This window comes from Gobio gobio (assembly GCF_949357685.1).
Source record: "Gobio gobio genome assembly, chromosome: 13".
NCBI classification, from domain to species: domain Eukaryota; kingdom Metazoa; phylum Chordata; class Actinopteri; order Cypriniformes; family Gobionidae; genus Gobio; species Gobio gobio.
The window spans coordinates 5,273,105-5,296,834 of record NC_137106.1 but is presented as its reverse complement, the minus strand read 5'-3'; the positions used below and the strand labels follow the sequence as shown (position 1 = coordinate 5,296,834).

The 23,730-nt window shown below is 43.7% G+C and overlaps 5 protein-coding genes across 5 annotated transcripts; all 5 read left to right on the top strand.

The window, feature by feature from the left end:
* Positions 1-827: 827 nt before the first annotated feature.
* LOC307136728 (zona pellucida sperm-binding protein 3-like) lies at positions 828-2,794 on the top strand (the record flags this gene model as incomplete). The annotated part of the gene is made up of 7 exons (XM_079833977.1): positions 828-946; positions 1,020-1,123; positions 1,196-1,373; positions 1,464-1,581; positions 1,658-1,740; positions 1,812-1,903; positions 1,978-2,794. The coding sequence occupies 7 exons, from the start codon at positions 828-830 to the stop codon at positions 2,046-2,048; spliced, it is 765 nt and encodes a 254-aa protein (XP_079690103.1). The 3' UTR covers positions 2,049-2,794.
* A 1,823-nt stretch (positions 2,795-4,617) lies between these two features.
* LOC307136727 (zona pellucida sperm-binding protein 4-like) lies at positions 4,618-6,035 on the top strand (the record flags this gene model as incomplete). The annotated part of the gene is made up of 7 exons (XM_079833976.1): positions 4,618-4,702; positions 4,779-4,966; positions 5,038-5,135; positions 5,212-5,369; positions 5,456-5,648; positions 5,718-5,865; positions 5,946-6,035. Coding segments are annotated over 7 exons (960 nt in total), but the record flags the coding sequence as incomplete, so codon positions are not given.
* A 2,558-nt stretch (positions 6,036-8,593) lies between these two features.
* Positions 8,594-10,228, top strand: LOC307136623 (zona pellucida sperm-binding protein 3-like). Its single transcript, XM_079833813.1, has 4 exons — positions 8,594-9,109; positions 9,183-9,286; positions 9,359-9,903; positions 9,975-10,228. Exons 1-3 carry the CDS (start codon positions 8,991-8,993, stop codon positions 9,538-9,540), a joined length of 405 nt encoding a protein of 134 aa, XP_079689939.1. The 5' UTR covers positions 8,594-8,990; the 3' UTR covers positions 9,541-9,903; positions 9,975-10,228.
* A 6,572-nt stretch (positions 10,229-16,800) lies between these two features.
* Positions 16,801-18,435, top strand: LOC307136689 (zona pellucida sperm-binding protein 3-like). Its single transcript, XM_079833936.1, has 4 exons — positions 16,801-17,316; positions 17,390-17,493; positions 17,566-18,110; positions 18,182-18,435. Exons 1-3 carry the CDS (start codon positions 17,198-17,200, stop codon positions 17,745-17,747), a joined length of 405 nt encoding a protein of 134 aa, XP_079690062.1. The 5' UTR covers positions 16,801-17,197; the 3' UTR covers positions 17,748-18,110; positions 18,182-18,435.
* Positions 18,436-21,380: 2,945 nt separating this feature from the next.
* Positions 21,381-22,266, top strand: LOC307136726 (zona pellucida sperm-binding protein 4-like; the record flags this gene model as incomplete). Its single annotated transcript, XM_079833975.1, has 5 exons — positions 21,381-21,505; positions 21,582-21,739; positions 21,826-22,018; positions 22,088-22,199; positions 22,249-22,266. Coding segments are annotated over 5 exons (606 nt in total), but the record flags the coding sequence as incomplete, so codon positions are not given.
* Between the last annotated feature and the right edge of the window lie 1,464 nt (positions 22,267-23,730).

The following is a 23,730-nucleotide window of genomic DNA, read 5'->3' as shown; positions in this document are numbered from 1 at the left end:
TGAGAGGTGTGTTAGTGGTGGTTGTGATGGTTGTGTTTGATCTGCCTGATGCATGGGGAAGTTTGATGCACAGTCAAAGTCCAAGAAGCACGGGGCAAAAATCAGATCCAGATTTCAGAAGTCCTGCCTTTTCTGCTCCAGAGCTCTGGAATCCTTTGCAAGTGGCTTCTCCATTTCAGAGTCCTTTGGGTCCTGCCTCCAGAGGCCTTGCACAGGAGCCTTTTGGCCTTCAGGAGAAGCAGCTGTTGCAGGGTCCAGTGAAGCCTTTGGATTGGAGGTATCCCGTCGTTCCCGAGGTGCAGAGCGAGTTGGCGGTGGACTTCCAGTTGAGGCAACCCGTGACTCCCAGCAGCGTAGCGGTTCAATGCGGAGAGAACCGGGTTCTTGTAGAAGTCCAGCAGGACTTGTTTAGCAATGGTCAGTTGATCCAGCCAACTGGTCTGTCTTTAGGTGGATGTCCTGTTGCTGGTCAGGACTCTGAGTCTAGGGTGCTCCTCTTTGAGTATGAATTACAGGACTGCAACAGCGTGCAGATGGTAAGAACTCCTAAATCTTAATCGGTTGTTTGTTCAAATTGAGGATATCCAAAGTCCTCTTCAAGGACCGTCAGTTCACACTGCTGTTGTGTGTTGTATTTGCAATGCCAGGGCAGCTGGCATATGCATTGGTATGAACGGGCCTTAAGAAATGTTTGTTTTAAGCTCTGCAGTTGTTTTCTCCTGCTTGAAGTGTTTGTCCACTGTATTGCACAATGCACTTTCTCTCATTCATAATAATGATTACACCTTCATGAGGAACTGTCTTGTTTTAACTACAATCTCTTACAGATGAATGAGGATGAGCTTGTCTACACCTTCTCTCTTACCTACACCCCTGAGGCTCTTGCAGGTACTCCGATTACCCGGGCCGATGGTGCAATTGTTGGCGTTCAATGCCACTATCAAAGGTAAGTGGCCTGTGTGTGTTTCACTGCTTGTGCAACTGGGAGACCATTTAATGGGTACTTTCATGAACCACAGGCTACACAATGTAAGCAGTGATGCCTTGAGGCCAACATGGGTCCCTTATGCCTCAACCAAGGTTGGTGAAGAAGTCTTGATGTTCTCCCTGAAGCTCATGCTGGGTAAGTGCACTTTCTTTGGACCTTCGACCTTGCAAATGTGGCTCTTCCTAGGGTGTTCCTTCTCTTTTGTAGACGATTGGTCCTACCAGAGGCCTTCATACTCCTATTTCCTGGGTGGCGTTATTAACATCGAGGCATCTGTGAAGCAGTACAATCATGTGCCTCTGCGTGTGTTTGTGGACAGCTGTGTGGCCACTCAAGTGCCTGACGTGAACTCCCTTCCGAGATATTCCTTCATTGAGAATCATGGGTAAGGTCATGGCTCTTGATGCTATAGGACTGTTTTGTTTGCTCTTTTTAAACCTTCATGAGTTGCTCTTTGTGGTGACTTTGTCGTCAGGTGCTTTGTGGATGCCAAGGCTACAGCTTCCAGCTCCCGCTTCATGCCTCGGTCCCAGGTTGACAAGATCCAGTTCCAGCTGGAGGCATTCATGTTCCAGGAGAGCACCAGTCCTTCTGTATGTACCACAAGAGTTAATTCGACTTCTCTTCCCATCTGCTTTGGTTTTCTGACTTGTCTGTCATCCCTTGTAGATCTACATAACATGTGTTCTGAAGGCAACTATTGCTTCTGCACCCAGTGACGCTCAGCGCAAATCCTGTTCCTTTGCCAATGGGTACGTTGCACTTATTCTTTTTTTTAAAAAGCTGACTTTGCTCATGTTGAAAGTGCTTTGTCTTGTTGCAGGTGGTTTGCTGCTGATGGAAATGACCAAGTTTGTGGTTGCTGTGACTCAACATGTGGTCCTGATGGTGGAATTGCTGCTTCTCCCTATGGAGGTCGGTAGCTCTTGCTTTAAGGTTGCTTTTGATGTTTTAAGTGCTCCTAACTTTGCTCTTTTTCTTCTCTCTAGGTGTTCAGTGGGAAGGCAAGGCCACACTTGGTCCTGTAATTGTTCAAGGGCAAAAGAAAGTTTCTCAATAAAACTGACATCAATCCTTGCTTGTATCTGACTTGTCACTTTGCTTTTGACCTGGAAAGAGTGCCTTATTCTGCAAATGTGGTGGAACTGACTGTACCTTCGCAAGTCCCATTTAGTCTGAAACCCTATGGCTGCATGCTATGTGACTTGCAGAGGTACAGAAGTTATTCTTTTTCTCCGTCTGGAATTTAAACGCGGGGCTAGTTGTAACAGGTTAACTTTCCACACATGCCGGGATGATGAAACCTAATGTATTTACTAGTTGCCATATCAACATTATTTAGAGAAACTGCACCAATTAATAATTCTTTGGACGCTCTCACTGAACATTTAACATAACAGACGTACATTTCTTAAGTTTATTGAAAATAAGACCAAGTTGAGAGTTCTTTTAATGCTGCTCTAACCAGCAGAAGACACTAGACGGGTTTAAATCCCAGTTGCACAGGTGGGGCATGTTGTAACTGTTACAATGTGCCCCTATTAGAACTATGCTATTCTATTGAGGAAAGAATGACAGTCAATGTTCAGAAGAAATTAGTATATTTTATTTGAAAGTTAATTTGTATTTTGTCTTGTTGTTTTATTTGATTGTATCTGATAACATCAAGCTGTCATGTTAATGTGCCCCACCTATGGGGCAGGTTGTCATATTTCACTTTCTTTCGGGGTACTGAGTTTTACACGATTCTTTTGTAGTGTGGTTTTTGGTGAAGTTTATTCAAATAAATATGGTCACCTGTGTAGCTACATTCTTCTCTCACTGCTGTTTCCTGATGGTTTATAGAACAATTTCTCCGAGTCGCCCTCTGTCGTTTCACAGAATAGTACAACGGCGAGTGCGTCAAGTATAAACGCCTCGTCCGTTTGGGGATTGACAAAGTGTGTGTGCGTGTTGGTTGAAAACCTTTGCTAGGGGAAAGAATTGTGTTTTGGTAGTTTTAGTGCATTTTGAATGTGAAATGATCTGCTGTGCCGAGCTGAAAGTTTGTTAGGAGAACTGTGTGAAGAGTTTTGAAAAAGTGACCTAAGTATTGAGAAATGGGTCCTAGCAATTGGATATAAAAAAAACACTGTAAATGGCAAGAGGCATCCTGCACAGGCAAAGCAACAAATTCATATTATTCAACATATCCTAGCTTTTTACAGAAAATATTCAGATGTAACCCCCTTTGTAATAATGAACATTTTCATAAGTAACTGATTACGGTTACATTTATTTTGTAATTAAAGTATATATGAGTAGACTGGTCCCCTCTGTCTAAGGAGTCGAAGGTCTGTCCACATAAACCTCTCTTGTCCACTTGTGGAACACTTCAAACTGGCGACAGGGATTGCCCCGAGGGGAAGTGCTTAGGGAGGTTTGTGAGTGTGTTGCTAAATTTGGAACTACAGACTACTCTTACTATTTCTGCCATATAAAGATATTGTAAAAGTAGTAATGCTAGTTAGCATTTCTGCATGTCTACAAGCAAAGCGGAATGCACCAAACATCTACCCAAAGTACTTTGGGCAAGCTCCAGTAGCAAACCTGAGCATGAACCTTTTTATTTGTCTTCAATATGACAAATCTGACTAATTGGAGTCAATATAGGCCTACATCACATGCGTATCATTTTGATGAGAATTTTCTGGTAGCATAAGCTCCCATTTGGGCAAGTCTGGAGAATCATGACTGTTCATGAAGAGGGAGGGATTATCGTTAATTAGCCAAAATCTGTAGAATACAAAAAGACCAAAGGGCATCATCTCAACAGTGTGACTAGCTGTTGAACAATGGCTGGAAGCTGGTGTGCTGTTCAATCGCTGGCACTTTGTGTGTGGTTTTGTGCTTTTTGTCATGCTGTTCCACAGTGGAGTAATCTGCCCCAGTTTCCTCTGAAGGTTCAACAGCTAGCTAGTCAACAGTTTCCTCTGAAGGTTCAACAACAAGCTAGTCAACAGTTTCCTCAGAAGGTTCAACAACATGCTAGTCAACAGTTTCCTCAGAAGGTTCAACAACAAGCTAGTCAACAGTTTCCTCTGAAGGTTCAACAACAAGCTAGTCAACAGTTTCCTCAGAAGGTTCAACAACAAGCTAGTCAACAGTTTCCTCTGAAGGTTCAACAACAAGCTAGTCAACAGTTTCCTCAGAAGGTTCAACAACATGCTAGTCAACAGTTTCCTCAGAAGGTTCAACAACATGCTAGTCAACAGTTTCCTCAGAAGGTTCAACAACAAGCTAGTCAACAGTTTCCTCTGAAGGTTCAACAACAAGCTAGTCAACAGTATCCTCAGCAGGTTCAACAACAAGCTAGTCAACAGTTCCCTCAGCAGGTTCAACAACAAGCTAGTCAACAGTTCCCTCAGCAGGTTCAACAACAAGCTAGTCAACAGTTTCCTCAGCAGGTTCAACAACAAGCTAGTCAACAGTTTCCTCAGCAGGTTCGACAACAAGCTAGTCAACAGTTTCCTCAGCAGGTTCAACAACAAGCTAGTCAACAGTTTCATCAGCAGGTTCAGTCTAAGCAGCCAGTGGCGCAGGCAGAGCCCCTTGACAAATGTGCTGTAGCTGATTATGAGCAGATCCAATGTGGCCCACCTGGTATCAGTGGTGCTGAGTGTGACGCTATCAACTGCTGCTTTAACGGACAGCAGTGTTTCTATGGGAAGGCAGGTAAGAGTGAGTCAATGCAAAGGTGTTCATGTTAAACCACTCCTCAGTAATAACCTGCTCTTGTACCTTGTTCCAGTGACTGTCCAGTGTATAAGAGATGGTCAGTTTGTGGTAGTGGTGGCAAGAGATGTTACACTACCTCGCTTGAGCCTGGATTCAGTCCGTCTCCTGGGCGGAAACGACCCACCTTGCAGTCCTGTGGGATCCACACCTTCCTTTGCTATATACCAGTTCCCTGTCACTGCATGTGGCACAAGCATGATGGTGAGTAGCTGCTTGTGGTTCTGTTCTGCATGGCTTAGAATGGCCTGGATGCCAACAGTTACTATTTGCAGGAGGACGGTGGATATGTGGTGTATGAAAACCGAATGACCTCCTCGTATGAAGTGGGTGTCGGACCACTTGGTTCCATCACAAGGGACAGCCATTTTGAGTAGGGATTTTATTTTATTTAGAAAAAAAAATATGAATCCTTGACAAAGGCTACAAGCTCACTATTTGTTGTCTAGGCTTCTCTTCCAGTGTAGGTACTCTGCTACTTCTGTGGAAGCTCTGGTTGTGGAGGTCAACACTGTTCCTGCACCTCCACCAGTAGCGGCTTCTGGACCCCTCAGGGTGGAGCTTAGACTGGCAAATGGTCAATGTGTCACCAAAGGCTGTGCAGAAGGTAAGTGTCTGTCCAAGTATGCATAAGTATTTTCTAAAACTCCAGGTTGCAGCAGTTTCTGGTTAAACGCTGGTTTTCTTCCTCAGGGGATGAGGCATACACGTCCTACTACGGTGATGCTGATTATCCCGTCACAAAAGTCCTGCGGGAGCCTGTGTATGTTGAGGTGCGCATTTTGGAGAGGACCGACCCCAACATTGTCCTAATGCTGGGACGTTGCTGGGCGACATCAACCCCCAGTCCACTCAGTCTACCCCAGTGGGACCTTCTGGTCGATGGGTGAGTAAGGCCAGTCTTTATCCATCTAGTGTGCTGTAAGGCACTTCTGACTGCCTCTTTACCTTTCAGATGCCCTTACCAGGATGACCGTTACCTGACCTCATTGGTTCCGGTGGCTGGATCTTCTGGTCTTCAGTTCCCAACCCACTACAAGCGCTTTGTTGTGAAGATGTTCACATTTGTGGATCCAGCATCACTGGCTCCTCTACAGGAAACCGTATGCTCTGCAGCCTTGCCTGAATCCTTAATATTAGGTGTTTTTCTTTCTGTGGCTTATCCCTTTCCCCCCTCTGTTAGATCTTCATCCACTGTAGTACAGCAGTGTGCCATCCCTCTTCTGGCTCCTGTGAGCAAAGCTGCACTAGGAAAAGTGAGTGCTTGTTGTAAACTGACTTCAGGAACCATGAGAATTTGGTTTTTAAATGCCTCACGATTCTACCATTTCTTTTCCAGGAAGAGATGCTAACGTCAAGACCATCTCTAGTGGGCAAACTGTGGTGTCTAGTGGAGAAGTTAACCTGGTCATGTGACTTTAGTAGTTTTAATAAACTTCTCAACTCAACTGTCTCTTTGGTATTGATCTTTCATGACTGTTCTCAGTTTGATTTATTGGGCTACACTACTAAACCAGAGTTCCCTTTTTTGCTTCAAGGTTATGCTTGACTTGAACTAAACAAGCCAAGTTCCAGTTGCTAACCTGGGTCCCTGTTCTTAATGGAATCTGTTTTGGTCTCTACTTGTGGCTTTATGGCTGGACTAACATAACTGCTTGTACTGATATTCAAGCATGCCAAGTCCCTCTGTTTTTTGCTAATGCTATTTGAAAGCCCCCCGAAGTCATGCAAGTACAGCATTGCATCTGCAATGAAATCAGTATCAACCTGCATTGTCCTTTTTAATCCCAAACTGTGACCAGCCTTTTTTCTTTAGGCTAGCCCCAATGTTTATTGAAAAGTAGACTGGTGCTTTAATAAAAGCTGGTTTAGTCCCTTAACTGGTGTATCACACCTGAGTTGCTGTCTGAGGGCCTGTTTACACCTGGTACTAAAGCGTTTATCAGTCCAATCACAAGTGGACTATGCTAAATACAGGTGTAAATGCGGTCTAAAATGTTTTAAACTTTTTTGACTTTTAACCTTCACTCATGAAAGGGGTCTTTATAAACCGTTTCCAGAGTGTGACATTAACTGGTCTAAACCATGTCGCTTCTGTAGATTTGGACAATAAGCTACTTTGTTTAACTGTCTGTGCTTGTTGTTGCACCATTAAAAACAGAACGTGGAAGGCAATTTGACTAGTATCCATGCTGTCAAGGAAATGCATCCCATTTGAATTCTATTTAACTGGTTTGAAGAGCTAACTGTTGGTGTATTAGGTTTGTGAAATACACATTTCAAAATGGGGTCTACTATTATATTTGTCCATTTTAGTGTCCCATCATTAACTTAAGTCTTAGTCCTGTTAACTCTTCTTGCTCTTTGTGTCACACATTTTTCCTAGAGACATTTTGGCGGAAAATTTGAGAAAACGTAGGTCTGTGGCCAGTTGCATAAACTGCTGATGTTAAAGAATAAGAAGCTGAGGGCAAGTGGACAAAAATGAATGACTGTGTTTCAATTCACTTTTTCATGCCCTTCCCTCACTATCTTCCCTCTGTGTCGTTGATTTTGTACCAGGAGATTTTTTGTAGGTATTGGGCTGTGTACCGAATTTCATACCTGTACGTGAAACGTAGCGGGAGGGGCACTTCGTTGAAATGTTGTAGGTGGCGCTATCGAGCCATTTTGCCATGCCTAATTCTGAAACTCATATGTAGATGTCTTCAGGCCAGGACTCTTATCAAACATCTGAAGTTTGGGGCAGATCGGACATTGTATGCCCGACTTACAACAGCTTCCTGTGTCATGGCGAACCATCGAACTTTGTGAGGCCGCCACTGACACGACCTTCAGGGAAAACATCACCAAGGCCTTTAGATTAGACTGTGCAAATATGACGTTGATCTGATTAAATCTCTAGGAGAATCTCTGCAGAGAATCCAGTAGATGGCGATGACACTTTGCAAAGAAACACTACGTGCCTATAGACTAAACACGCAATATGCATGCGCATGATGTCACAGTTTTCACAAATTCATGTTTTTGTAGTTTACATGGAGACAATAATGGTCTCATTTTCAAAAACTTTGAAACCCTGTTTTTAAAAGTTTGCATTTTTAAGGCCCACAAAGCACTGTTGTTGTGTAAATGAACACAATGCATTTAAAGTTTCATTTGAAAATGGTGTCATGTAAATGTCCCCCTCGATTTGTCAGATAAGAGAGACATACAAATTGTGCAGATCCCTGTGGGTCCCAGAGATGCATATAAACTCTACAGGTCCAGAGGAGAATCAAAGGCAATCAATTCAACTAAAAGGGGATGAGCCACCTTCATTCAAAGCTGTACAAAATGGCAAAGCCAAGCACTGGTGTGTGTTGTGGCATTTGTGTCCAAGTTTGCTAGGATGGGGCTTCTGAGAGGTGTGTTAGTGGTGGTTGTGATGGTTGTGTTTGATCTGCCTGATGCATGGGGAAGTTTGATGCACAGTCAAAGTCCAAGAAGCACGGGGCAAAAATCAGATCCAGATTTCAGAAGTCCTGCCTTTTCTGCTCCAGAGCTCTGGAATCCTTTGCAAGTGGCTTCTCCATTTCAGAGTCCTTTGGGTCCTGCCTCCAGAGGCCTTGCACAGGAGCCTTTTGGCCTTCAGGAGAAGCAGCTGTTGCAGGGTCCAGTGAAGCCTTTGGATTGGAGGTATCCCGTCGTTCCCGAGGTGCAGAGCGAGTTGGCGGTGGACTTCCAGTTGAGGCAACCCGTGACTCCCAGCAGCGTAGCGGTTCAATGCGGAGAGAACCGGGTTCTTGTAGAAGTCCAGCAGGACTTGTTTAGCAATGGTCAGTTGATCCAGCCAACTGGTCTGTCTTTAGGTGGATGTCCTGTTGCTGGTCAGGACTCTGAGTCTAGGGTGCTCCTCTTTGAGTATGAATTACAGGACTGCAACAGCGTGCAGATGGTAAGAACTCCTAAATCTTAATCGGTTGTTTGTTCAAATTGAGGATATCCAAAGTCCTCTTCAAGGACCGTCAGTTCACACTGCTGTTGTATGTTGTATTTGCAATGCCAGGGCAGCTGGCATATGCATTGGTATGAACGGGCCTTAAGAAATGTTTGTTTTAAGCTCTGCAGTTGTTTTCTCCTGCTTGAAGTGTTTGTCCACTGTATTGCACAATGCACTTTCTCTCATTCATAATAATGATTACACCTTCATGAGGAACTGTCTTGTTTTAACTACAATCTCTTACAGATGAATGAGGATGAGCTTGTCTACACCTTCTCTCTTACCTACACCCCTGAGGCTCTTGCAGGTACTCCGATTACCCGGGCCGATGGTGCAATTGTTGGCGTTCAATGCCACTATCAAAGGTAAGTGGCCTCTGTGACTTTCACTGCTTGTGCAACTGGGAGACCATTTAATGGGTACTTTCATGAACCACAGGCTACACAATGTAAGCAGTGATGCCTTGAGGCCAACATGGGTCCCTTATGCCTCAACCAAGGTTGGTGAAGAAGTCTTGATGTTCTCCCTGAAGCTCATGCTGGGTAAGTGCACTTTCTTTGGACCTTCGACCTTGCAAATGTGGCTCTTCCTAGGGTGTTCCTTCTCTTTTGTAGACGATTGGTCCTACCAGAGGCCTTCATACTCCTATTTCCTGGGTGGCGTTATTAACATCGAGGCATCTGTGAAGCAGTACAATCATGTGCCTCTGCGTGTGTTTGTGGACAGCTGTGTGGCCACTCAAGTGCCTGACGTGAACTCCCTTCCGAGATATTCCTTCATTGAGAATCATGGGTAAGGTCATGGCTCTTGATGCTATAGGACTGTTTTGTTTGCTCTTTTTAAACCTTCATGAGTTGCTCTTTGTGGTGACTTTGTCGTCAGGTGCTTTGTGGATGCCAAGGCTACAGCTTCCAGCTCCCGCTTCATGCCTCGGTCCCAGGTTGACAAGATCCAGTTCCAGCTGGAGGCATTCATGTTCCAGGAGAGCACCAGTCCTTCTGTATGTACCACAAGAGTTAATTCGACTTCTCTTCCCATCTGCTTTGGTTTTCTGACTTGTCTGTCATCCCTTGTAGATCTACATAACATGTGTTCTGAAGGCAACTATTGCTTCTGCACCCAGTGACGCTCAGCGCAAATCCTGTTCCTTTGCCAATGGGTACGTTGCACTTATTCTTTTTTTTAAAAAGCTGACTTTGCTCATGTTGAAAGTGCTTTGTCTTGTTGCAGGTGGTTTGCTGCTGATGGAAATGACCAAGTTTGTGGTTGCTGTGACTCAACATGTGGTCCTGATGGTGGAATTGCTGCTTCTCCCTATGGAGGTCGGTAGCTCTTGCTTTAAGGTTGCTTTTGATGTTTTAAGTGCTCCTAACTTTGCTCTTTTTCTTCTCTCTAGGTGTTCAGTGGGAAGGCAAGGCCACACTTGGTCCTGTAATTGTTCAAGGGCAAAAGAAAGTTTCTCAATAAAACTGACATCAATCCTTGCTTGTATCTGACTTGTCACTTTGCTTTTGACCTGGAAAGAGTGCCTTATTCTGCAAATGTGGTGGAACTGACTGTACCTTCGCAAGTCCCATTTAGTCTGAAACCCTATGGCTGCATGCTATGTGACTTGCAGAGGTACAGAAGTTATTCTTTTTCTCCGTCTGGAATTTAAACGCGGGGCTAGTTGTAACAGGTTAACTTTCCACACATGCCGGGATGATGAAACCTAATGTATTTACTAGTTGCCATATCAACATTATTTAGAGAAACTGCACCAATTAATAATTCTTTGGACGCTCTCACTGAACATTTAACATAACAGACGTACATTTCTTAAGTTTATTGAAAATAAGACCAAGTTGAGAGTTCTTTTAATGCTGCTCTAACCAGCAGAAGACACTAGACGGGTTTAAATCCCAGTTGCACAGGTGGGGCATGTTGTAACTGTTACAATGTGCCCCTATTAGAACTATGCTATTCTATTGAGGAAAGAATGACAGTCAATGTTCAGAAGAAATTAGTATATTTTATTTGAAAGTTAATTTGTATTTTGTCTTGTTGTTTTATTTGATTGTATCTGATAACATCAAGCTGTCATGTTAATGTGCCCCACCTATGGGGCAGGTTGTCATATTTCACTTTCTTTCGGGGTAAATCGAAAGCATACACCGTATTCATGATTAGCAATCAAGGTTTACTGAGTTTTACACGATTCTTTTGTAGTGTGGTTTTTGGTGAAGTTTATTCAAATAAATATGGTCACCTGTGTAGCTACATTCTTCTCTCACTGCTGTTTCCTGATGGTTTATAGAACAATTTCTCCGAGTCGCCCTCTGTCGTTTCACAGAATAGTACAACGGCGAGTGCGTCAAGTATAAACGCCTCGTCCGTTTGGGGATTGACAAAGTGTGTGTGCGTGTTGGTTGAAAACCTTTGCTAGGGGAAAGAATTGTGTTTTGGTAGTTTTAGTGCATTTTGAATGTGAAATGATCTGCTGTGCCGAGCTGAAAGTTTGTTAGGAGAACTGTGTGAAGAGTTTTGAAAAAGTGACCTAAGTATTGAGAAATGGGTCCTAGCAATTGGATATAAAAAAAACACTGTAAATGGCAAGAGGCATCCTGCACAGGCAAAGCAACAAATTCATATTATTCAACATATCCTAGCTTTTTACAGAAAATATTCAGATGTAACCCCCTTTGTAATAATGAACATTTTCATAAGTAACTGATTACGGTTACATTTATTTTGTAATTAAAGTATATATGAGTAGACTGGTCCCCTCTGTCTAAGGAGTCGAAGGTCTGTCCACATAAACCTCTCTTGTCCACTTGTGGAACACTTCAAACTGGCGACAGGGATTGCCCCGAGGGGAAGTGCTTAGGGAGGTTTGTGAGTGTGTTGCTAAATTTGGAACTACAGACTACTCTTACTATTTCTGCCATATAAAGATATTGTAAAAGTAGTAATGCTAGTTAGCATTTCTGCATGTCTACAAGCAAAGCGGAATGCACCAAACATCTACCCAAAGTACTTTGGGCAAGCTCCAGTAGCAAACCTGAGCATGAACCTTTTTATTTGTCTTCAATATGACAAATCTGACTAATTGGAGTCAATATAGGCCTACATCACATGCGTATCATTTTGATGAGAATTTTCTGGTAGCATAAGCTCCCATTTGGGCAAGTCTGGAGAATCATGACTGTTCATGAAGAGGGAGGGATTATCGTTAATTAGCCAAAATCTGTAGAATACAAAAAGACCAAAGGGCATCATCTCAACAGTGTGACTAGCTGTTGAACAATGGCAGGAAGCTGGTGTGCTGTTCAATCGCTGGCACTTTGTGTGTGGTTTTGTGCTTTTTGTCATGCTGTTCCACAGTGGAGTAATCTGCCCCAGTTTCCTCTGAAGGTTCAACAGCTAGCTAGTCAACAGTTTCCTCTGAAGGTTCAACAACAAGCTAGTCAACAGTTTCCTCAGAAGGTTCAACAACATGCTAGTCAACAGTTTCCTCAGAAGGTTCAACAACAAGCTAGTCAACAGTTTCCTCTGAAGGTTCAACAACAAGCTAGTCAACAGTTTCCTCAGAAGGTTCAACAACAAGCTAGTCAACAGTTTCCTCTGAAGGTTCAACAACAAGCTAGTCAACAGTTTCCTCAGAAGGTTCAACAACATGCTAGTCAACAGTTTCCTCAGAAGGTTCAACAACATGCTAGTCAACAGTTTCCTCAGAAGGTTCAACAACAAGCTAGTCAACAGTTTCCTCTGAAGGTTCAACAACAAGCTAGTCAACAGTATCCTCAGCAGGTTCAACAACAAGCTAGTCAACAGTATCCTCAGCAGGTTCAACAACAAGCTAGTCAACAGTTCCCTCAGCAGGTTCAACAACAAGCTAGTCAACAGTTCCCTCAGCAGGTTCGACAACAAGCTAGTCAACAGTTTCCTCAGCAGGTTCGACAACAAGCTAGTCAACAGTTTCCTCAGCAGGTTCAACAACAAGCTAGTCAACAGTTTCATCAGCAGGTTCAGTCTAAGCAGCCAGTGGCGCAGGCAGAGCCCCTTGACAAATGTGCTGTAGCTGATTATGAGCAGATCCAATGTGGCCCACCTGGTATCAGTGGTGCTGAGTGTGACGCTATCAACTGCTGCTTTAACGGACAGCAGTGTTTCTATGGGAAGGCAGGTAAGAGTGAGTCAATGCAAAGGTGTTCATGTTAAACCACTCCTCAGTAATAACCTGCTCTTGTACCTTGTTCCAGTGACTGTCCAGTGTATAAGAGATGGTCAGTTTGTGGTAGTGGTGGCAAGAGATGTTACACTACCTCGCTTGAGCCTGGATTCAGTCCGTCTCCTGGGTGGAAACGACCCACCTTGCAGTCCTGTGGGATCCACACCTTCCTTTGCTATATACCAGTTCCCTGTCACTGCATGTGGCACAAGCATGATGGTGAGTAGCTGCTTGTGGTTCTGTTCTGCATGGCTTAGAATGGCCTGGATGCCAACAGTTACTATTTGCAGGAGGACGGTGGATATGTGGTGTATGAAAACCGAATGACCTCCTCGTATGAAGTGGGTGTCGGACCACTTGGTTCCATCACAAGGGACAGCCATTTTGAGTAGGGATTTTATTTTATTTAGAAAAAAAAATATGAATCCTTGACAAAGGCTACAAGCTCACTATTTGTTGTCTAGGCTTCTCTTCCAGTGTAGGTACTCTGCTACTTCTGTGGAAGCTCTGGTTGTGGAGGTCAACACTGTTCCTGCACCTCCACCAGTAGCGGCTTCTGGACCCCTCAGGGTGGAGCTTAGACTGGCAAATGGTCAATGTGTCACCAAAGGCTGTGCAGAAGGTAAGTGTCTGTCCAAGTATGCATAAGTATTTTCTAAAACTCCAGGTTGCAGCAGTTTCTGGTTAAACGCTGGTTTTCTTCCTCAGGGGATGAGGCATACACGTCCTACTACGGTGATGCTGATTATCCCGTCACAAAAGTCCTGCGGGAGCCTGTGTATGTTGAGGTGCGCATTTTGGAGAGGACCGACCCCAACATTGTCCTAATGCTGGGACGTTGCTGGGCGACATCAACCCCCAGTCCACTCAGTCTACCCCAGTGGGACCTTCTGGTCGATGGGTGAGTAAGGCCAGTCTTTATCCATCTAGTGTGCTGTAAGGCACTTCTGACTGCCTCTTTACCTTTCAGATGCCCTTACCAGGATGACCGTTACCTGACCTCATTGGTTCCGGTGGCTGGATCTTCTGGTCTTCAGTTCCCAACCCACTACAAGCGCTTTGTTGTGAAGATGTTCACATTTGTGGATCCAGCATCACTGGCTCCTCTACAGGAAACCGTATGCTCTGCAGCCTTGCCTGAATCCTTAATATTAGGTGTTTTTCTTTCTGTGGCTTATCCCTTTCCCCCCTCTGTTAGATCTTCATCCACTGTAGTACAGCAGTGTGCCATCCCTCTTCTGGCTCCTGTGAGCAAAGCTGCACTAGGAAAAGTGAGTGCTTGTTGTAAACTGACTTCAGGAACCATGAGAATTTGGTTTTTAAATGCCTCACGATTCTACCATTTCTTTTCCAGGAAGAGATGCTAACGTCAAGACCATCTCTAGTGGGCAAACTGTGGTGTCTAGTGGAGAAGTTAACCTGGTCATGTGACTTTAGTAGTTTTAATAAACTTCTCAACTCAACTGTCTCTTTGGTATTGATCTTTCATGACTGTTCTCAGTTTGATTTATTGGGCTACACTACTAAACCAGAGTTCCCTTTTTTGCTTCAAGGTTATGCTTGACTTGAACTAAACAAGCCAAGTTCCAGTTGCTAACCTGGGTCCCTGTTCTTAATGGAATCTGTTTTGGTCTCTACTTGTGGCTTTATGGCTGGACTAACATAACTGCTTGTACTGATATTCAAGCATGCCAAGTCCCTCTGTTTTTTGCTAATGCTATTTGAAAGCCCCCCGAAGTCATGCAAGTACAGCATTGCATCTGCAATGAAATCAGTATCAACCTGCATTGTCCTTTTTAATCCCAAACTGTGACCAGCCTTTTTTCTTTAGGCTAGCCCCAATGTTTATTGAAAAGTAGACTGGTGCTTTAATAAAAGCTGGTTTAGTCCCTTAACTGGTGTATCACACCTGAGTTGCTGTCTGAGGGCCTGTTTACACCTGGTACTAAAGCGTTTATCAGTCCAATCACAAGTGGACTATGCTAAATACAGGTGTAAATGCGGTCTAAAATGTTTAAAACTTTTTTGACTTTTAACCTTCACTCATGAAAGGGGTCTTTATAAACCGTTTCCAGAGTGTGACATTAACTGGTCTAAACCATGTCGCTTCTGTAGATTTGGACAATAAGCTACTTTGTTTAACTGTCTGTGCTTGTTGTTGCACCATTAAAAACAGAACGTGGAAGGCAATTTGACTAGTATCCATGCTGTCAAGGAAATGCATCCCATTTGAATTCTATTTAACTGGTTTGAAGAGCTAACTGTTGGTGTATTAGGTTTGTGAAATACACATTTCAAAATGGGGTCTACTATTATATTTGTCCATTTTAGTGTCCCATCATTAACTTAAGTCTTAGTCCTGTTAACTCTTCTTGCTCTTTGTGTCACACATTTTTCCTAGAGACATTTTGGCGGAAAATTTGAGAAAACGTAGGTCTGTGGCCAGTTGCATAAACTGCTGATGTTAAAGAATAAGAAGCTGAGGGCAAGTGGACAAAAATGAATGACTGTGTTTCAATTCACTTTTTCATGCCCTTCCCTCACTATCTTCCCTCTGTGTCGTTGATTTTGTACCAGGAGATTTTTTGTAGGTATTGGGCTGTGTACCGAATTTCATACCTGTACGTGAAACGTAGCGGGAGGGGCACTTTGTTGAAATGTTGTAGGTGGCGCTATCGAGCCATTTTGCCATGCCTAATTCTGAAACTCATATGTAGATGTCTTCAGGCCAGGACTCTTATCAAACATCTGAAGTTTGGGGCAGATCGGACATTGTATGCCCGACTTACAACAGCTTCCTGTGTCATGGCGAACCATCGAACTTTGTGAGGCCGCCACTGACACGACCTTCAGGGAAAACATCACCAAGGCCTTTAGATTAGACTGTGCAAATATGACGTTGATCTGATTAAATCTCTAGGAGAATCTCTGCAGAGAATCCAGTAGATGGCGATGACACTTTGCAAAGAAACACTACGTGCCTATAGACTAAACACGCAATATGCATGCGCATGATGTCACAGTTTTCACAAATTCATGTTTTTGTAGTTTACATGGAGACAATAATGGTCTCATTTTCAAAAACTTTGAAACCCTGTTTTTAAAAGTTTGCATTTTTAAGGCCCACAAAGCACTGTTGTTGTGTAAATGAACACAATGCATTTAAAGTTTCATTTGAAAATGGTGTCATGTAAATGTCCCCCTCGATTTGTCAGATAAGAGAGACATACAAATTGTGCAGATCCCTGTGGGTCCCAGAGATGCATATAAACTCTACAGGTCCAGAGGAGAATCAAAGGCAATCAATTCAACTAAAAGGGGATGAGCCACCTTCATTCAAAGCTGTACAAAATGGCAAAGCCAAGCACTGGTGTGTGTTGTGGCATTTGTGTCCAAGTTTGCTAGGATGGGGCTTCTGAGAGGTGTGTTAGTGGTGGTTGTGATGGTTGTGTTTGATCTGCCTGATGCATGGGGAAGTTTGATGCACAGTCAAAGTCCAAGAAGCACGGGGCAAAAATCAGATCCAGATTTCAGAAGTCCTGCCTTTTCTGCTCCAGAGCTCTGGAATCCTTTGCAAGTGGCTTCTCCATTTCAGAGTCCTTTGGGTCCTGCCTCCAGAGGCCTTGCACAGGAGCCTTTTGGCCTTCAGGAGAAGCAGCTGTTGCAGGGTCCAGTGAAGCCTTTGGATTGGAGGTATCCCGTCGTTCCCGAGGTGCAGAGCGAGTTGGCGGTGGACTTCCAGTTGAGGCAACCCGTGACTCCCAGCAGCGTAGCGGTTCAATGCGGAGAGAACCGGGTTCTTGTAGAAGTCCAGCAGGACTTGTTTAGCAATGGTCAGTTGATCCAGCCAACTGGTCTGTCTTTAGGTGGATGTCCTGTTGCTGGTCAGGACTCTGAGTCTAGGGTGCTCCTCTTTGAGTATGAATTACAGGACTGCAACAGCGTGCAGATGGTAAGAACTCCTAAATCTTAATCGGTTGTTTGTTCAAATTGAGGATATCCAAAGTCCTCTTCAAGGACCGTCAGTTCACACTGCTGTTGTATGTTGTATTTGCAATGCCAGGGCAGCTGGCATATGCATTGGTATGAACGGGCCTTAAGAAATGTTTGTTTTAAGCTCTGCAGTTGTTTTCTCCTGCTTGAAGTGTTTGTCCACTGTATTGCACAATGCACTTTCTCTCATTCATAATAATGATTACACCTTCATGAGGAACTGTCTTGTTTTAACTACAATCTCTTACAGATGAATGAGGATGAGCTTGTCTACACCTTCTCTCTTACCTACACCCCTGAGGCTCTTGCAGGTACTCCGATTACCCGGGCCGATGGTGCAATTGTTGGCGTTCAATGCCACTATCAAAGGTAAGTGGCCTCTGTGACTTTCACTGCTTGTGCAACTGGGAGACCATTTAATGGGTACTTTCATGAACCACAGGCTACACAATGTAAGCAGTGATGCCTTGAGGCCAACATGGGTCCCTTATGCCTCAACCAAGGTTGGTGAAGAAGTCTTGATGTTCTCCCTGAAGCTCATGCTGGGTAAGTGCACTTTCTTTGGACCTTCGACCTTGCAAATGTGGCTCTTCCTAGGGTGTTCCTTCTCTTTTGTAGACGATTGGTCCTACCAGAGGCCTTCATACTCCTATTTCCTGGGTGGCGTTATTAACATCGAGGCATCTGTGAAGCAGTACAATCATGTGCCTCTGCGTGTGTTTGTGGACAGCTGTGTGGCCACTCAAGTGCCTGACGTGAACTCCCTTCCGAGATATTCCTTCATTGAGAATCATGGGTAAGGTCATGGCTCTTGATGCTATAGGACTGTTTTGTTTGCTCTTTTTAAACCTTCATGAGTTGCTCTTTGTGGTGACTTTGTCGTCAGGTGCTTTGTGGATGCCAAGGCTACAGCTTCCAGCTCCCGCTTCATGCCTCGGTCCCAGGTTGACAAGATCCAGTTCCAGCTGGAGGCATTCATGTTCCAGGAGAGCACCAGTCCTTCTGTATGTACCACAAGAGTTAATTCGACTTCTCTTCCCATCTGCTTTGGTTTTCTGACTTGTCTGTCATCCCTTGTAGATCTACATAACATGTGTTCTGAAGGCAACTATTGCTTCTGCACCCAGTGACGCTCAGCGCAAATCCTGTTCCTTTGCCAATGGGTACGTTGCACTTATTCTTTTTTTTAAAAAGCTGACTTTGCTCATGTTGAAAGTGCTTTGTCTTGTTGCAGGTGGTTTGCTGCTGATGGAAATGACCAAGTTTGTGGTTGCTGTGACTCAACATGTGGTCCTGATGGTGGAATTGCTGCTTCTCCCTATGGAGGTCGGTAGCTCTTGCTTTAAGGTTGCTTTTGATGTTTTAAGTGCTCCTAACTTTGCTCTTTTTCTTCTCTCTAGGTGTTCAGTGGGAAGGCAAGGCCACACTTGGTCCTGTAATTGTTCAAGGGCAAAAGAAAGTTTCTCAATAAAACTGACATCAATCCTTGCTTGTATCTGACTTGTCACTTTGCTTTTGACCTGGAAAGAGTGCCTTATTCTGCAAATGTGGTGGAACTGACTGTACCTTCGCAAGTCCCATTTAGTCTGAAACCCTATGGCTGCATGCTATGTGACTTGCAGAGGTACAGAAGTTATTCTTTTTCTCCGTCTGGAATTTAAACGCGGGGCTAGTTGTAACAGGTTAACTTTCCACACATGCCGGGATGATGAAACCTAATGTATTTACTAGTTGCCATATCAACATTATTTAGAGAAACTGCACCAATTAATAATTCTTTGGACGCTCTCACTGAACATTTAACATAACAGACGTACATTTCTTAAGTTTATTGAAAATAAGACCAAGTTGAGAGTTCTTTTAATGCTGCTCTAACCAGCAGAAGACACTAGACGGGTTTAAATCCCAGTTGCACAGGTGGGGCATGTTGTAACTGTTACAATGTGCCCCTATTAGAACTATGCTATTCTATTGAGGAAAGAATGACAGTCAATGTTCAGAAGAAATTAGTATATTTTATTTGAAAGTTAATTTGTATTTTGTCTTGTTGTTTTATTTGATTGTATCTGATAACATCAAGCTGTCATGTTAATGTGCCCCACCTATGGGGCAGGTTGTCATATTTCACTTTCTTTCGGGGTACTGAGTTTTACACGATTCTTTTGTAGTGTGGTTTTTGGTGAAGTTTATTCAAATAAATATGGTCACCTGTGTAGCTACATTCTTCTCTCACTGCTGTTTCCTGATGGTTTATAGAACAATTTCTCCGAGTCGCCCTCTGTCGTTTCACAGAATAGTACAACGGCGAGTGCGTCAAGTATAAACGCCTCGTCCGTTTGGGGATTGACAAAGTGTGTGTGCGTGTTGGTTGAAAACCTTTGCTAGGGGAAAGAATTGTGTTTTGGTAGTTTTAGTGCATTTTGAATGTGAAATGATCTGCTGTGCCGAGCTGAAAGTTTGTTAGGAGAACTGTGTGAAGAGTTTTGAAAAAGTGACCTAAGTATTGAGAAATGGGTCCTAGCAATTGGATATAAAAAAAACACTGTAAATGGCAAGAGGCATCCTGCACAGGCAAAGCAACAAATTCATATTATTCAACATATCCTAGCTTTTTACAGAAAATATTCAGATGTAACCCCCTTTGTAATAATGAACATTTTCATAAGTAACTGATTACGGTTACATTTATTTTGTAATTAAAGTATATATGAGTAGACTGGTCCCCTCTGTCTAAGGAGTCGAAGGTCTGTCCACATAAACCTCTCTTGTCCACTTGTGGAACACTTCAAACTGGCGACAGGGATTGCCCCGAGGGGAAGTGCTTAGGGAGGTTTGTGAGTGTGTTGCTAAATTTGGAACTACAGACTACTCTTACTATTTCTGCCATATAAAGATATTGTAAAAGTAGTAATGCTAGTTAGCATTTCTGCATGTCTACAAGCAAAGCGGAATGCACCAAACATCTACCCAAAGTACTTTGGGCAAGCTCCAGTAGCAAACCTGAGCATGAACCTTTTTATTTGTCTTCAATATGACAAATCTGACTAATTGGAGTCAATATAGGCCTACATCACATGCGTATCATTTTGATGAGAATTTTCTGGTAGCATAAGCTCCCATTTGGGCAAGTCTGGAGAATCATGACTGTTCATGAAGAGGGAGGGATTATCGTTAATTAGCCAAAATCTGTAGAATACAAAAAGACCAAAGGGCATCATCTCAACAGTGTGACTAGCTGTTGAACAATGGCTGGAAGCTGGTGTGCTGTTCAATCGCTGGCACTTTGTGTGTGGTTTTGTGCTTTTTGTCATGCTGTTCCACAGTGGAGTAATCTGCCCCAGTTTCCTCTGAAGGTTCAACAGCTAGCTAGTCAACAGTTTCCTCTGAAGGTTCAACAACAAGCTAGTCAACAGTTTCCTCAGAAGGTTCAACAACATGCTAGTCAACAGTTTCCTCAGAAGGTTCAACAACAAGCTAGTCAACAGTTTCCTCTGAAGGTTCAACAACAAGCTAGTCAACAGTTTCCTCAGAAGGTTCAACAACAAGCTAGTCAACAGTTTCCTCTGAAGGTTCAACAACAAGCTAGTCAACAGTTTCCTCAGAAGGTTCAACAACATGCTAGTCAACAGTTTCCTCAGAAGGTTCAACAACATGCTAGTCAACAGTTTCCTCAGAAGGTTCAACAACAAGCTAGTCAACAGTTTCCTCTGAAGGTTCAACAACAAGCTAGTCAACAGTATCCTCAGCAGGTTCAACAACAAGCTAGTCAACAGTTCCCTCAGCAGGTTCAACAACAAGCTAGTCAACAGTTCCCTCAGCAGGTTCAACAACAAGCTAGTCAACAGTTTCCTCAGCAGGTTCAACAACAAGCTAGTCAACAGTTTCCTCAGCAGGTTCGACAACAAGCTAGTCAACAGTTTCCTCAGCAGGTTCAACAACAAGCTAGTCAACAGTTTCATCAGCAGGTTCAGTCTAAGCAGCCAGTGGCGCAGGCAGAGCCCCTTGACAAATGTGCTGTAGCTGATTATGAGCAGATCCAATGTGGCCCACCTGGTATCAGTGGTGCTGAGTGTGACGCTATCAACTGCTGCTTTAACGGACAGCAGTGTTTCTATGGGAAGGCAGGTAAGAGTGAGTCAATGCAAAGGTGTTCATGTTAAACCACTCCTCAGTAATAACCTGCTCTTGTACCTTGTTCCAGTGACTGTCCAGTGTATAAGAGATGGTCAGTTTGTGGTAGTGGTGGCAAGAGATGTTACACTACCTCGCTTGAGCCTGGATTCAGTCCGTCTCCTGGGCGGAAACGACCCACCTTGCAGTCCTGTGGGATCCACACCTTCCTTTGCTATATACCAGTTCCCTGTCACTGCATGTGGCACAAGCATGATGGTGAGTAGCTGCTTGTGGTTCTGTTCTGCATGGCTTAGAATGGCCTGGATGCCAACAGTTACTATTTGCAGGAGGACGGTGGATATGTGGTGTATGAAAACCGAATGACCTCCTCGTATGAAGTGGGTGTCGGACCACTTGGTTCCATCACAAGGGACAGCCATTTTGAGTAGGGATTTTATTTTATTTAGAAAAAAAAATATGAATCCTTGACAAAGGCTACAAGCTCACTATTTGTTGTCTAGGCTTCTCTTCCAGTGTAGGTACTCTGCTACTTCTGTGGAAGCTCTGGTTGTGGAGGTCAACACTGTTCCTGCACCTCCACCAGTAGCGGCTTCTGGACCCCTCAGGGTGGAGCTTAGACTGGCAAATGGTCAATGTGTCACCAAAGGCTGTGCAGAAGGTAAGTGTCTGTCCAAGTATGCATAAGTATTTTCTAAAACTCCAGGTTGCAGCAGTTTCTGGTTAAACGCTGGTTTTCTTCCTCAGGGGATGAGGCATACACGTCCTACTACGGTGATGCTGATTATCCCGTCACAAAAGTCCTGCGGGAGCCTGTGTATGTTGAGGTGCGCATTTTGGAGAGGACCGACCCCAACATTGTCCTAATGCTGGGACGTTGCTGGGCGACATCAACCCCCAGTCCACTCAGTCTACCCCAGTGGGACCTTCTGGTCGATGGGTGAGTAAGGCCAGTCTTTATCCATCTAGTGTGCTGTAAGGCACTTCTGACTGCCTCTTTACCTTTCAGATGCCCTTACCAGGATGACCGTTACCTGACCTCATTGGTTCCGGTGGCTGGATCTTCTGGTCTTCAGTTCCCAACCCACTACAAGCGCTTTGTTGTGAAGATGTTCACATTTGTGGATCCAGCATCACTGGCTCCTCTACAGGAAACCGTATGCTCTGCAGCCTTGCCTGAATCCTTAATATTAGGTGTTTTTCTTTCTGTGGCTTATCCCTTTCCCCCCTCTGTTAGATCTTCATCCACTGTAGTACAGCAGTGTGCCATCCCTCTTCTGGCTCCTGTGAGCAAAGCTGCACTAGGAAAAGTGAGTGCTTGTTGTAAACTGACTTCAGGAACCATGAGAATTTGGTTTTTAAATGCCTCACGATTCTACCATTTCTTTTCCAGGAAGAGATGCTAACGTCAAGACCATCTCTAGTGGGCAAACTGTGGTGTCTAGTGGAGAAGTTAACCTGGTCATGTGACTTTAGTAGTTTTAATAAACTTCTCAACTCAACTGTCTCTTTGGTATTGATCTTTCATGACTGTTCTCAGTTTGATTTATTGGGCTACACTACTAAACCAGAGTTCCCTTTTTTGCTTCAAGGTTATGCTTGACTTGAACTAAACAAGCCAAGTTCCAGTTGCTAACCTGGGTCCCTGTTCTTAATGGAATCTGTTTTGGTCTCTACTTGTGGCTTTATGGCTGGACTAACATAACTGCTTGTACTGATATTCAAGCATGCCAAGTCCCTCTGTTTTTTGCTAATGCTATTTGAAAGCCCCCCGAAGTCATGCAAGTACAGCATTGCATCTGCAATGAAATCAGTATCAACCTGCATTGTCCTTTTTAATCCCAAACTGTGACCAGCCTTTTTTCTTTAGGCTAGCCCCAATGTTTATTGAAAAGTAGACTGGTGCTTTAATAAAAGCTGGTTTAGTCCCTTAACTGGTGTATCACACCTGAGTTGCTGTCTGAGGGCCTGTTTACACCTGGTACTAAAGCGTTTATCAGTCCAATCACAAGTGGACTATGCTAAATACAGGTGTAAATGCGGTCTAAAATGTTTTAAACTTTTTTGACTTTTAACCTTCACTCATGAAAGGGGTCTTTATAAACCGTTTCCAGAGTGTGACATTAACTGGTCTAAACCATGTCGCTTCTGTAGATTTGGACAATAAGCTACTTTGTTTAACTGTCTGTGCTTGTTGTTGCACCATTAAAAACAGAACGTGGAAGGCAATTTGACTAGTATCCATGCTGTCAAGGAAATGCATCCCATTTGAATTCTATTTAACTGGTTTGAAGAGCTAACTGTTGGTGTATTAGGTTTGTGAAATACACATTTCAAAATGGGGTCTACTATTATATTTGTCCATTTTAGTGTCCCATCATTAACTTAAGTCTTAGTCCTGTTAACTCTTCTTGCTCTTTGTGTCACACATTTTTCCTAGAGACATTTTGGCGGAAAATTTGAGAAAACGTAGGTCTGTGGCCAGTTGCATAAACTGCTGATGTTAAAGAATAAGAAGCTGAGGGCAAGTGGACAAAAATGAATGACTGTGTTTCAATTCACTTTTTCATGCCCTTCCCTCACTATCTTCCCTCTGTGTCGTTGATTTTGTACCAGGAGATTTTTTGTAGGTATTGGGCTGTGTACCGAATT

Excerpts from the sequence above, each read along its gene's own strand:
- LOC307136623 (XM_079833813.1), top strand. The coding sequence starts at position 8,991 with ATGAATGAGGATGAGCTTGTCTACACCTTCTCTCTTACCTACACCCCT. Across the intron at positions 9,110-9,182 it reads GTTCAATGCCACTATCAAAG|GCTACACAATGTAAGCAGTG; the intron begins GTAAGTGGCCTC and ends CATGAACCACAG. Across the intron at positions 9,287-9,358 it reads CTCCCTGAAGCTCATGCTGG|ACGATTGGTCCTACCAGAGG; the intron begins GTAAGTGCACTT and ends TCTCTTTTGTAG.
- LOC307136689 (XM_079833936.1), top strand. The coding sequence starts at position 17,198 with ATGAATGAGGATGAGCTTGTCTACACCTTCTCTCTTACCTACACCCCT. Across the intron at positions 17,317-17,389 it reads GTTCAATGCCACTATCAAAG|GCTACACAATGTAAGCAGTG; the intron begins GTAAGTGGCCTC and ends CATGAACCACAG. Across the intron at positions 17,494-17,565 it reads CTCCCTGAAGCTCATGCTGG|ACGATTGGTCCTACCAGAGG; the intron begins GTAAGTGCACTT and ends TCTCTTTTGTAG.